This window comes from Bos grunniens, chromosome 7 (assembly GCF_055505025.1).
Source record: "Bos grunniens cultivar Pamir isolate PY7600 chromosome 7, Bosgru_T2T1.0, whole genome shotgun sequence".
In the NCBI taxonomy this organism is placed as follows: Eukaryota; Metazoa; Chordata; class Mammalia; order Artiodactyla; family Bovidae; genus Bos; species Bos grunniens.
In genome coordinates this window covers 17,332,884-17,346,271 of record NC_141171.1, presented here as the reverse complement: position 1 = coordinate 17,346,271, position 13,388 = coordinate 17,332,884, and the positions used below count along the sequence as shown (strand labels likewise).

Here is a 13,388-nt window from a genome sequence, read left to right as displayed (position 1 = left end):
TGTGGATTGGTAATACCACTCAGTGGAACACTTTGACAGTGTCAAGGTTGAAGACAAACACCATGCAAGTCTGCAATTTCTCTCCTGGGTATATACCAACAGTAAACTATGGCCCTTGGGCCAATTCTAGCTATACCTGTTTAGGGAAATAAAGTTTTATTGGAACACAGCTATGTCCACTTATTTACATACTGTCTATGGCTGCTTTCGTGCTACAATGAAAAGGTGGAGTAGATGCAACAGCGGCCATCCCACAAAGTCAAAAATATTCACTCTGTGGCTGCTCCGTACAGGAAGAGTTTGCCAAACTCTGCTCTGGGTCACTGCTTCTCAAACTTCAGTGTGCATACAGATCTCCTGGGAACCTTGTTAAAACACAGATTCTGACTCAGCAGTTCAGGGAGGAGCCTGGGACTCTGCATTTCTAACAAGCTCCCAGTGATCCTGATGATGCTAGCTCATAGATCATGACTTGAGTGTCAAGGATCCATGTAGCACAGGATTCCACCAAGATGTGTCTGTGAACCCTTGCAGACAAAACTGAGAAACGTGGCCTCATCAACATTTTCAACTCATTTTATCTCTGCCCCAAGAAGTCATCATTCAGGTGGGCAGAAACTTTCATTCAACATCTGTTGCACATTCAGTATGAGCCAGGCACACCCGAAGCAGGAAGGGAATCTCATGCATTGATAGCCAAAGAAATCTCCCCAGCCTACAAGGATGGGTGGAAGAGGAAACATAACATGTGGTTGCACAGTGTCCTAAAATCTGGTCCCCAATTCAATCATGTTGTTGCACACATGACCCAAGGGGCCCGTGGATGCCCCAGGGTGGAACATGGCATGGGATAGTTCTTACAGCAGCAACTCCCAGGCAGCCACATGGAAGGCTGCAGTTGCCTACTGGCTATCAGAGGGCAGAGGCCACACCTACGGCCCCAGAGCCCATCAAATGAGTAATCGAGAACAGTTTAGACATTTGTGCAAGTTTCCACTTGCAAACACTTCAGTGTGGAATACTTCTTCCCTCATCCAGTTCCTGTTTGACACACAGAAGGAGATTAAAAAAAAACATTTATTGAAAAATATATATGCATTTGATGAATGAAGAAATGATTCATATTCAATCCCAAGAACCATCATATATAAATGACATTGACAAAAAAATAGTAAAGAGCCAGGTCAGGGTGAAGGGAAACAATTTTGAAGAATGAGAGGACATTTCCCCTGAAGACAGCACTACTCTGGGGTTGGGAGCGTGAGTGCTTTCTAAAAAGGAAAAGAAGAGAGAGGAGTTAACATCTGTCAAACACTTGTGTATGAAATGCTACACATTAGTAAATGAGATTTAATCTTCTCAAACCATCTGAGGTAGGTGTGGTGGTCTCTACTTTGGAGAAGAGGAACCAGAGGCTCCACAGGCCACCTCCAAGTAGAGGGAGGGGTGGGGCAGGGGGTCTGAGTGGTCCCCTGTGGTAAGAATAGGATCAGAGGTAGAAGTTTTCAAGCAGTGGGTTTTGGCTCTAGAGAAGGAACAGTAATGGGGTTTTGAAGGGAGTGAGTTCTCCGTCCCTAGAGGAATTCAGGTAGAGACTAGATAACCACTCATCACTAGATTCTCGGAGCCCCTCCAGATGTTGAAATTCTATGACCTGTTTTAGGCAGATCCTTCTCTGGGCTTTTTCAACTGGAGCTGGAAGGTTAAAAGGGACTTGAATGATCCAAGGCCTCCAACCCCCATTCCCCTGAGTACATGGGGTGTGAGTGAGCTGGGCTCAGACACTTCAGACACACCAAGTGAGTGGACTCACCAAGAGGAAGCACCAAGCTACCCACATCTCCCAGAGGTGGTATGCTACGCCCTGACTTCCTTCTTTTGTCTACTTGTCAGCATTTTTTAACATTTCTAGGGCCAAGCCTGCATTTAAGGCCTCTATGCATGATCACCCACAACTATGTGGCATCTTTATGTTGAGAGCCAACTTCTCTGCACCCCCAGTCTACCCCTTTCCAACAGTGGGCTCTGGCTAAGAAGGGAACAGGCTAGAGCTGCCACCTCCAGGCAGCCCTCCTTCCTGTCTCCTCAGGATCTTCTTGGGAGATGTAAGTCTTCAAGCCCAGGATGTGTTCTGGGGCTGAGAGGTCTTCTAGGATACAAGTAGCCAAAGAGAGAGAGAAGACTAACATACACACCCTTAGATACTGAGGATCTGTTCCAGAGGCTTGGGCTGTGACTCAGCACACAGAGGAAGCCACCTGAACTGGGTAAGTCTGACTTCCACACCAGGTGGTAAGTACACACACCCGATCCTGCAAGAAGTGAGGAGTCAGACATCCTAAAATTTTAATTCCTCCTTCAGTATGGCCCTCAGTGTGTCTGTTCCCAGTCCCCACCATCCCCCTAGAATAGGAACCCCGAAGCCAGGAAGCTGTTCTCATGCTTGTTACTAAGCTGGGCACTATGAGTTACAAATAAATGAGTGAGAGAATGAATGAATGATCAACTGAGCACATGAATGAGTGATTAAATGTATAAAAGTATTGATGAATGGACAGACATATGGGTAGGTAGATGAATGGATGAATGGATAGGTGTGTAGATTCAGAGTAAAGTGGTTGGGTGGATGGATCAATAGATCTAAGGATGGATAGATGGAAGGAAGGGTGGGAGAAAGGGAGAATGGGTGGGTGAGTTGATGTGATTAGATGGCTGAGTGTTCAGATGAATGAATAGACAAATAGAAGAATGGAAGGAAGGTAGGATGAATGGACAGATGGATGGACAAATGCATAGATGGGTGGATGGATGAGTGGACAGATGGACACATGCAAGGATCAGTGAATGGATGAATGGATGGGAGGGCAGACAGAAGGATAGACGGATGGATGGATGGATGGATAAATGGAAAGAGGAAGAAAAAGTGACTACCCAAAACATATTTCAGGCAGAATAGGAACCATGATATGACCCAAGGTCCCACAGACTCTCCTCTTGAAAATCTGGTCTGGACACTAAAAAGTGGATTCTATCCCCAGCCTTGCCCAGTTTTTGGAGCTGGGTCAAAGCCAAGCCACTCATACTCCCAGACAAACCCATGATCAGTCCCCACTACAGCCTTGCAGGCCTGGCCTTGCCCAGGGGAAGCTTTCAGATGGGGCTCCCGCCACTCTCCCAGCCCCAAGGTACTCTGCTGGAAGCTCGGGACTTGATTCTCAATTTATGGGGCAGGGAGGCCTGAGCCAGATCCTCCTGGGGATGGTTCTCAGGGACCGGGCAGGCCACTCTGGGAGGCCACCCCATGGGATCCACACCAGCTGTCAGCAACACGTCAGAGGACCCTGAGGCCTGGTATGCAGTGGGTATGGGTGACCACAGCCCCCAGCAGGGCCTGAGCTCTGGTCTGGGGCCCCCATGCCTATCCAGGAGGTGACAGCTGAAGAAGGCAGCAGGCAGGGCAGCCTGCAAGGCCATGTCCACTCTTTTTGAGGCAGGGTCCTGGAGGGACCTGGGGGGAGTGGCCAGGCTAGTCCACCTGTGAGCCACTAGGCAGCGCCAGCATCCTGGAACCCCAGCGTCCGAGGAACACGGTCTCAAGAGGCAACCGTGGGAGCCAGGTAGAGTCAGGGTCTGATCAGCCCTAGGACTGGAGTCCCCAGGCCAGGGGGAATCCCATAGCAGAGCAGGCAGGGTCCGGGTCCCACCCGTGGCGGGCAGGAGGCCAAAGCGATGCTTGAGCGCCCGCAGCTCAGCCCTGAGCAAAGCATTCTCCTCGAGCAGGGCGGCCAGCCGGCCCTCCAGGGCCGCGTCATTGAGACGGCGCTTCTCGCGGGATCTCTTGGCCGCCTCGTTGTTCTTCCTGCGCTTCTCCCAGTAAACCGTGTCCTTCTTCTCTTCCGGCGTGAACTCCCGCTGCCGGCGCACGGCCGGACCGCGGACCCGCGCTCCCGGCAGAGTTTTGCGGTGACCCTGGGGTACATCTGGGAGGACCAAGAGACCCACATCCATGGTCGCCTGGGAGCCCTGGGGGAGGAAAGACGAATTCTTGGACTGGAAGCAGGAAATTGCCCTGAATGAGTCCCTCTAGTTTATCCTGTATCTCCACCATACCCAGGGGAGGGGCCCAGGAAAGAGTGGAAATTGGGCTGGAGAGCTGGGTGGGGGCAGAAAGGAGTGTAGCAGCAAGAGTGGGGAGCTGATGGGATGGTTTGATGTCTGAGGGAGAAGTGGGTGAGGCTGCCAGAGAGAAGATGGATTTCGGGCTTAAAAGGAAGCCACTGGAGTCAGGGAGAGTAGGTTGGGTACCATATCCTCAGGAAGACGGAGGCTCTTTCCCAGGAGTTCTTACTACTGAGGAGGTCAGCACACAAGCCAAGGGCTCAGTTCAATCTGAGCTTCAGGGTAGGATTCTTGGAGACCCAGAGAGACACAGGAGGAAAGCCAAACCTAGAAAAAGAGAATATGTGTCCGTGGAGTTAAACTGAGCCAAGGTGGGGTCAGAAGATAAGCCACTACTCACCTGAAAAGTGCCAAGGTTGTACACCAAGATCTCCATCTGCAGCCAGAGGTTTCCACCTGCCCATCCACCCTACTTATATATATTCATAAGGTCTTCTATTCGCCCACTCACTCAGTCATACACCCTTCACCGACCTACCTAGCCAGCTCCCATTCCATCCATTCATCCCTTCATCTACCAAGCATCTATTTATCCATCCATCCTGGTCCCATCACTTCCTGGCAAATAGAAGGGGGGGGAGTGGAAACAGTGACAGACTTTATTTTCTTGGGCTCCAAAATCACTGCAGATGGTGACTGCAGTTATGAAATTTAAAAACTCTTGCTCCTTGTAAGGAAAGCTATGACAAAACTTCACAGTGTGTTAAAAAGCGGAGACATCACTTTGCCAGCAAAAGTCTGTATAGTCAGAGCTATGTAGTCATGTACAGGTGTGAGAGTTGGACCATAAAGAAGACTGAGTGCCAAAGAATTGATGCTTTCAAATTGTGGTGCTGGAGAAGATGAGAGTCCCTTGGACTGCAGGGAGATCAAACCAGTCAATCCTGAAGGAAATCAGTCCTGAATATTCATTGGAAGGACTGATACTGAGGCTGACGCTCCAATACTTTGGCCACCTGATGAGAAGAGCCGATTCATTGAAAAAGACCCTACCTAATGCTAGGAAAGATCGAACGCAAAAGAAGGAAGTGGTAGAGGATGAGATGGCTAAATAGCATCACTGACTCCATGGACATGAATTCCATCTCCATGGATATGAATGTGAGCAAACTCCAGGAGATAGTGAAGGACACCCATCCATCCCCCATTTGATTGTACAATCCTCTGTCTATTCCTTGCCCAGTCACTCATCCATCTGTCAATTCATTCACTGTTAGCTTTATTTTTAAAATAATATTGTGCCTACAGGAAAAATAAAAAATAGACAAATTGGACCTCTTGAAAATGTTTAAATTTTGCACAACAAAGGACACTATTCACAGAATAAAAAGGCAACCCACAGAATAGGAGAAAATATTTGCAAATCATAAAGCTGATATAATTTGCAGATTACATAGGTATTTGTATCCAGAATATATAGGAAACTCCTAAAACTCAACAACAACAAATACCAAACAACTCAATTCAAAAACGAACCAAGGACTTGAGTAGACATTTCTCCAAAGAAGCTATATAAATGGCCAAAAAGTACATGAAAAGATACTCAGTATCACTAATCATTAGGGAAATAAAAATCAAAACCACAATGAGATACCACCTCACACGTCCTCAGATGACTACTATCAAAACAGCAGAAAGTAGCAAGGGTTAGCCAGGATATGGAGAAACAGGAACTTTTATGAACTGCTTGTGGGAATGTAAAATGGTGTAGCCATTGTGGAAAACGTTACGATGGTTCCTCAAAAAAAAAATAAAAATAGAATTACCACATGATCCAGCAATTCCACTTCTGGCTATACCTGCTAAATCACTTCAGTCGCGTCTGACTCCTTGTGACCCCATGGACTGTAGCCCACCAGGCTCCTCAGTCCATGGGATTCTCCAGGCAAGAATACTGAAGTCAGTTGCCATACCCTTCTCCAGGGGATCTTCCCAACCCCAGGTATTGAACCACCCTCGTCTCTTAATCTCCTACATTGGCAGGTGGGTTCTTTACCACTAGCACCACCTGGGAAGCCCAGTGGATATATACCTAAAAGAATTGAAAGCAGGGTCTCAAAGAAACATTTGTACACCCATGTTCGTAGCAGCATCATTCATAATAGCCAAACGGTGGAAGTAACCCAAGTGTCCATCAACAGACGAATGGATAAGTAGTCCATCCATACAGCAGAATATTGTCCAGCCCTTAAAAGGAAGGAAATTCTTAAAAGGAGACCCTGCTTTCAATTCTTTTGGGTATATATCCAGTGTATAAGGCTTCCCAGGTGATGCCAGTGGTAAAGAACCTGCCTGCCAACGCAGGAGACATAAGAGATGCATTATCCATGCCTAGGAGTGGCTTGGCAACCCACTCCAGTGTTCTTGCCTGGAGAATCCCATAGAGAGAGGAGCCTGGAGGGCTACAGTCCATAAGTTCACAAAGAGTAGGACACAACTGCAGTGACTTAGCACACACACTCATATGTATAACCAATGTACTTACTTGTACGCCTGAACCTGACACAAGATTATACTATGATAAAAAGACTTTTTGTAAAAAAGGAAGAAAATTCTGACACATGCTTCAATGTGGATGCAATTTAAAGGCATTATGCTCACTGAAATAACCCAATGACTAAAGAATAAATTCTCCTTTCGTATGGTTCCACTTATTGGAGGGACTTAAGGTAGCCAAGAATGGTAGCCCACCAGGATCCTCCGTCCATGGGCTTCTCCAGGCAAGAACACTGCTGTGGGGCTCCATGCCCTCCTCCAGGGGATCTTCCCAACCTAGGGACTGAACTTCGGTCTCTCTCACTGCAGGCAGATTCTTTACCATCTGAGCCACCAGGGAAGCCCTGAGTAGTCAAAGCCACAAAGACAGAAAGTATTGATAAAACATGGTGGTTGCTGGGGCTGAGGGAAAGAAGTGAGTTAGTGTTTAACGGATATAGAATTTCAGTTTTAGAAGATGAGAAGAGTTATGAAGACGGATGGTGATGATGGCTGCACAATCTGTGTCACGTGAACATACTTAATACCACTGAACTGTACGCTTAAAAATGGTTAAGGTGATAAATTTTATGATATGTGTATTTTACCACACTAAGAACATTTTAATAATAATAATTTTGTGCCTTTACTAAGCGCCAGGCATCTTTCCGTCCATATATTCATTTACTGGTCCACTCACCCGCCTTCTGTTCCTCCATCCTCTCATCCATCTAACACATCCTTCCTATGTGCCAGTCATCCTTCCACAAATCCATTCATTCATCTCTATATCCCTCCATGAGTCCACCCATCCACCCAACTAGTAAGAAAGCAATTGATAAGAACTTCCCACATGACTAGTGTTGAAGAACCAGGATGTTAAGAATAGGAGCAAGGGACTTCCCTAGTGGTCCAGTGGTTTAGAATCCACCTTGCAATGCAGGGGATGTGGGTTGGATCCCTGGTCAGGGAACTAAGGTCCCCACATCCCCTGGAGCAACTACTGAGCCCACACGCTCTGGAGCCCAAGTACCACAACTCGAGAGCCTCTGTGCTCTGGAGCCCCACACCACATGCGGAGATCCCGCATGACTCAACAAAGGTCCTACATGTCACCATAGAGACCAGATGCAATCAAATTTAAAAAAATATTAAAGAAGAGGAGCAGATGAGGACTTGCCTGGTAGCTCAGCTGTAAAGAATCCACCTACAGTGCAGGAGACACGAGTTTGAGTCCTGGGCCAGGAAGATCCCCTGGAGGAGGAAGTGGCAACCCTCTCCAGTGTTCTTGCCTGGAGAATCCCATGAACTGAGGAGCCTGGCGGGCCACAGTCCATGGAGTGTCAGACACAACTACGGGACTGAGCAGACAGAAGAAGCAAAGTCATTAGATTCCCAACCCCTAGAGTGCAGCTCAGAAAAGATGCCCCGGGGACACCCCAAGGATGAGGAACCACCTCTTTTACCATAGCCCATTTCCCCATGATGGTTTTCCTGAATTTTCTGATACAAAGATCTGGTCTCTACTGAACCCCTGGGTTCCCGGCACCTAGGATGTCATCACCTTCTGTGATTCTGATGCAAAACAGGATGAGAGGAAAACCAGAGCAAGGTATGAGCGTTCTGACTCAGCATGGACTCAAGGGAAAAGTGGACACTGGGGGCTGACAATTTTGTTCCAAAAAACCACTGAATAACCTCCATGAGGACAGCATGTGCCTTTTTTTTTTTTTTTTTTTGGTCTACCATTGTACTCCTGTGCCTGACATTGGGCTCATAGATAGTAGTGGGTAAATAAATATTTGTTGAATGAGTGAATAGCCACATAAATGAATAAAAACAGAATCTTGTTCACACATAGAGAATGTTTGGCCCTCCCATTGAACTGCCAGTCTAAAAGTGTGAAACCCACTTCATCAGCCTCCTTGCTTTGGCCACCAGGAAACTCAGCACTGGGTTTTGAGATGAACTCTAGTGGTTTCTTGAGTTGGGAATGCAGTTTTTCTCCTCTAATGTTATTGTTTGAAGTTAGTCTTTTATTCTGTGCTCTTGGCCGTGTTTGAAAAAGCTTGGAGGCATAAACAGTCAAATAACAACACTCCTAGGAATTCTGACCATAATCCTAGACCCACATTTTGCAAAAGTTTATTCTCAAGAATCCCAGTGGCCCAGCTTCCCTGATGGCTCAGTGGTAAAGAATCAGCCTGCCAATGCAGGAGACAACAGGTTCAACCCCTGGTCCAAGAAGATCCCACGTGTCGCAGAGTAACTGAGCCCATGCACCACAGCTATGAGCCTGTGCTATAGAGTCTGGGAGCTGAGACGCAACTACTAAGCCCACTCGCCCTAGAGCCCGTACTCTGCAACAAGAGAAGCCTCTGAAATGAGAAGACCAAGCACTGCAGCTACACAGTAGACTCACTCACCACAGCTAGAGCAAACCCCGTGCAGCAACCAAGATCCAGCACAGCCAAAAACAAAGAAAATTATTTTTTATAAAAGAATCCCAGTGGCAACAGTGTTCTGCCAAAAACAAGAAATAAAAATATATTTGAAAAATATTGCAATCCTTGTTCTTATATGAAAATCACAAACACGTGGGAATCATTAAAGGCTCTGACGAGTCCTGCAAAAAGGTTTAACTTGTGTTTGACTTGGAAGTTCTCAAATGTATTTGGCCATGAAATATTAACTTCACAAAACATCTTGGGATATATATTTATTCATTCGCTCATACAACACTGTGCCAGGTTCTAAGGTGGTTACTGGGCTGGCAGAGGAAAACTGAACAGTCTCCCTGCCCTCACAAAGCCAGGAGATGATGGGTGTCAAAGGCATATCCCAGGACCCTGGGACCAGCGTCCAGAGGGCACCATTCTGGCTCCGGGAGAGAGGATGGGGGCCAGCTGGGCTTGAAAGGGAGAAGGACGGCCTAAGGATCACCTAAGCCCAAGTCAAAGCCAGCAGATGCCCAGGGAAGGAGGCAGTGCGTGGGCTGGTGGTCAGTTACAAGAGGAACCGGAGGCTCTCACGCTATGCCCATGAGGCCGACAGGGTTCAGCCTCACTGTGCGGCTCCCTGCCTGAGTCCCCTCCTCTCTGTGGCTTGGCCAGAGGCCCCCCTAACCACCACCCCAACACCTCCACAGGAACCCAGAGGGAGATGGGGCAGTAGATAGCTCAGCTGCCTGAGTTTATTTAGAGAATACGCAGCGAGCGCTGGGCTGGGCCTTCCTGTGGTCGTGGAGGAGGTGCTGGTGGGGGCAGGCAAGTCAGGGGACACTTCCCATGAATCGGCCAGTGAGAGGAAGAGGAAACCGGAAAATCTCCCTCAGAGATGGCCCAGCGCAACTCCACCCCAGCCCCATCACCCTCCACTGACTGACTGACTGCTGGCAGTCAAGGCTCTTCTCAGTTCCCCCAAGTGACGGGGAACTCATTCACTAAAGTCAGCCGCTGCGAGGCTGGGTGACTTCTCATAGTCAAGAAGGTCTTTCTGACAAATACCATATGGTATCACTTATATGTGGAATCTAAGATAGGACTCAAATGAACTTCTCTACAAAATGGAAACAGACTCACAGACGCAGAGAGCAGACTTGTGGTTGCCAAGGCAGACGGGGTGGGGAGGGAAAGGATTGAGAATTTGGGATTACCAGTTGCAAATTATTATATATGGGATGGATAAACAACAAGATCCTACTCTAGGGGCTTCCCTGGTGGTTTGGTGGTAAATATGGGTTCAATCCCAGGTACAGGAAGATGCACATGCTCCAAAGCACCCATGCTCCACAACTATTGAGCCTGTGCTCTAGAGTCTGGGAGCCATAGCTCCTGAGCCCATGCACCATAGAGCCTGTGCTCTGCAACAAGAGAAGCCACGGCAAATGAGAAGCCTTCACACCAGAACTAAAGAGTAGCCCATGGAGAAGGCAATGGCACCCCACTCCAGTACTCTTGCCTGGAAAATCCCATGGACAGAGGAGCCTGGTGGGCTACAGTCCATGGAGTCGCTAAGAGTCAGACACGACTGAGCGACTTCACTTTCACTTTTCACTTTCGTGCACTGGAGAAGGAAATGGCAGCCCACTCCAGTGTTCTTGCCTGGAGAATCCCAGGGACGGGGGAGCCTGGTGGTCTGCCATCTATGGGGTCACGCAGAGTCGGACACGACTGAAGCGACTTAGCAGCAGCAACAGCAGCAGAGAGTAGCCCCTGCTTGCCTCAACTAGATAAAAGCCCATGCGGCAAAAAAGACTCAGCACAGCCAAAAATAAAAACAGAAATAAATTAAAAAAAATTTTTAAGATCCTACTGTGCTTGCCTGGTGGCTCAGATGGTAAAGAGTCTGCCTGCAACGCAGGAAACCTGGGTTCAATTCCTGAGTCAGGAAGGTCCCCTGGAGGAAGGCAAGGCAATCCACTCCAGTAATCTCGCCTGGAGAATTCCATGGACAGAAAAGCCTGGTGCGCTATAGTCCATGGGGGTTGCATAGAGTCAGACATGACTGAATGACTATCACTTTCACTTTTCACTGTATACCACAGGAAACTATATTCAATATCCTGTAAAAAAAAAATCATAATGGAAAAGAATATGAAAAAAATATATGTGTATAACTGAGTCGTTTTGCTGCAGAGCAAAATGGAAGGAAGGAAATGGCAACACACTCCAGTATTCTTGCCTGGAGAATCCCAGGGACAAAAGAGTCTGGCAGGCTACAGTCCATGGGGTTCACAAGAGTTGGACATGACTGAGCAACTAAACCAGCACCATAAATTAAACACAACATGGTAAATCAATTATACGTCAATAAATTTTGTTTAAAAAAAAGAAGATAAAGAAGAAGAAGGGGAAGAAGAAAGAGGAGGAAGGGGAGGGGAAGGAGGAAGGGGAGAATGAGGAGGGGGGAGAGGTCTTCCTGGTACAGAGCAAAATCCACCTTCACCAGACTTATTTCCCGTTAGAATGTGTTCTCTGTGTGAGTGTTCGAGAAACTCCTCTCTCTGGCCCCTAAGGATGTGATGAACTGACATTCACATTCCTCTATTCCTATTCCAGTCTCTAAGGAAAGTGGTAATGTTTACTGAGCACCTACTGGCATCTGCATGCCAGGCATATGCAGTGTCTTACTCTGCACTCACTACCACTCAAAGAGAAACACTCAGTTATTGTCCTCATTTGACAGATGAAGAAACAGCTGAGAGACCCCGTGACTTACCTGAGTCAGCAACAGACACCAGAGCCCACACTTGAACACATCCGCTGAATCCTCCCGGCTTTTCCCCTACTTCTTCCACTGAGGACAGAGTTTTGCGTTTGTTTAGCACCTCTGAAGAATAGAGGTCGGTGTCCACAGAGGAAAAAGGGGTCCAGCGACCGAACAGCTGGCAATGGGCAGGGCTGAGATGAATGTCCAGGCTGTCAGAATGATGCACGGATGGACAGAGGAAAGAGCTTCAGCCAGTTCTGCCTGGGTTCAGATTTTCCCTCCCAGCTGAGTGTGTGGGGGCAAGTCCTGTCACCCCTCTGAGCTTCCAATGCCTCATTTAAACTGAAGGTAATAGTGGTATCTACTTCACTGGTTCTATAAAGAATGAGATCATAGGTGTGAAGAGCCAGTACATAATAGTACAAAATGAGCCACAGGGTTATTTTTTATTTGATGGTGATGGTAGAATCCTCTCCCACTAAGCTTCTGCTGCCAGACCCTAATGGTTATCTGTGTTGAAAACACCCACACAAAATGGAAACAGACTCACCGACCTAGAGGACAGACTCTGTGGTTGCCAAGGAGGAGGAGGAGGTGGGGGAAGGAAGGATTGAGAGTTTGGGATTAGCAGACGCAAACTGTTATATATGGAATGGATAAATTTACAGTCCATCCAACACAATGGTATCGGTTTATAGATGATGAAATTGGACTTCCATCCAAGATGGCAGACCAAGTACCCACAGAGACCTCCCTTGTTCCTCCTCCAAACACTTGGACAGAGAAGCGCCAATGTGAACCAGAGATCAAAGCAGAGATGCCCAGTGACAAGGATGCCCCCACCCACAGAAATGTAGGGCCCCTAATATAGGATGTCAAAGATGCACATTCTCAGAAGACTCAGAGGACAGGGGAAGAGATCCTGAAGAGATGAGGAATTCACAACCACTTCATGAAGTTGCCAAAAACTCCCCAACTGGAAGAATTTACATCTGCAGAAATAGAGATAATCAGTGCAATCTTCAAAGAGTTTTACAATGAATAGATAAAGCGATTCAAAAAGATAAAGGAGGGAATACTAACCATAAGACCAGAACAGGAGGTTATAAAACAAAAGGAAGTAGATATTTTAAAAGAATGAATTTCTCAGCTATGAAAAATATAGTTACTAAGAAAAAAACAAAAAAACAAAAAAAACCTCAAGACATGGGTTGCCTACTAGAAGCAGAAACCGAGATCCAGATTTGGGAACAGACTTACCAAGGTCAGATGGAATTTTAGTGGCCAAAATGGAAATAGTACTCAGAGCTCAGCTTTGAAAAGCCCAGAACTGAAGTCTAGCTCAGGACCTGAGCCTGAGGCCATCTATGACTCTCCAAGAGTGTTCCATGGCTCCCCTCTCTCTCTTGTCTGTTTTTCTTTCCTTTCCCTGTATTATAAGGTTGCTGCTGAGCTGAACTTCAAAGTTCCTTCCTGATGAGAAACAGGGCTTTCATTGTCTGACTGGACAGGGTGGGAATGAA

At 47.2% G+C, this 13,388-nt stretch overlaps 1 protein-coding gene across 1 annotated transcript; it reads right to left on the bottom strand.

The window, feature by feature from the left end:
• Positions 1-1,059: 1,059 nt before the first annotated feature.
• On the bottom strand, positions 1,060-4,446 carry NFILZ (NFIL3 like basic leucine zipper). Its single transcript, XM_086409736.1, has 2 exons — positions 4,306-4,446; positions 1,060-4,023 (listed from the first exon to the last, which is right to left on the bottom strand). The coding sequence occupies exons 1-2, from the start codon at positions 4,306-4,308 to the stop codon at positions 3,151-3,153; spliced, it is 876 nt and encodes a 291-aa protein (XP_086265862.1). The 5' UTR covers positions 4,309-4,446; the 3' UTR covers positions 1,060-3,150.
• Between the last annotated feature and the right edge of the window lie 8,942 nt (positions 4,447-13,388).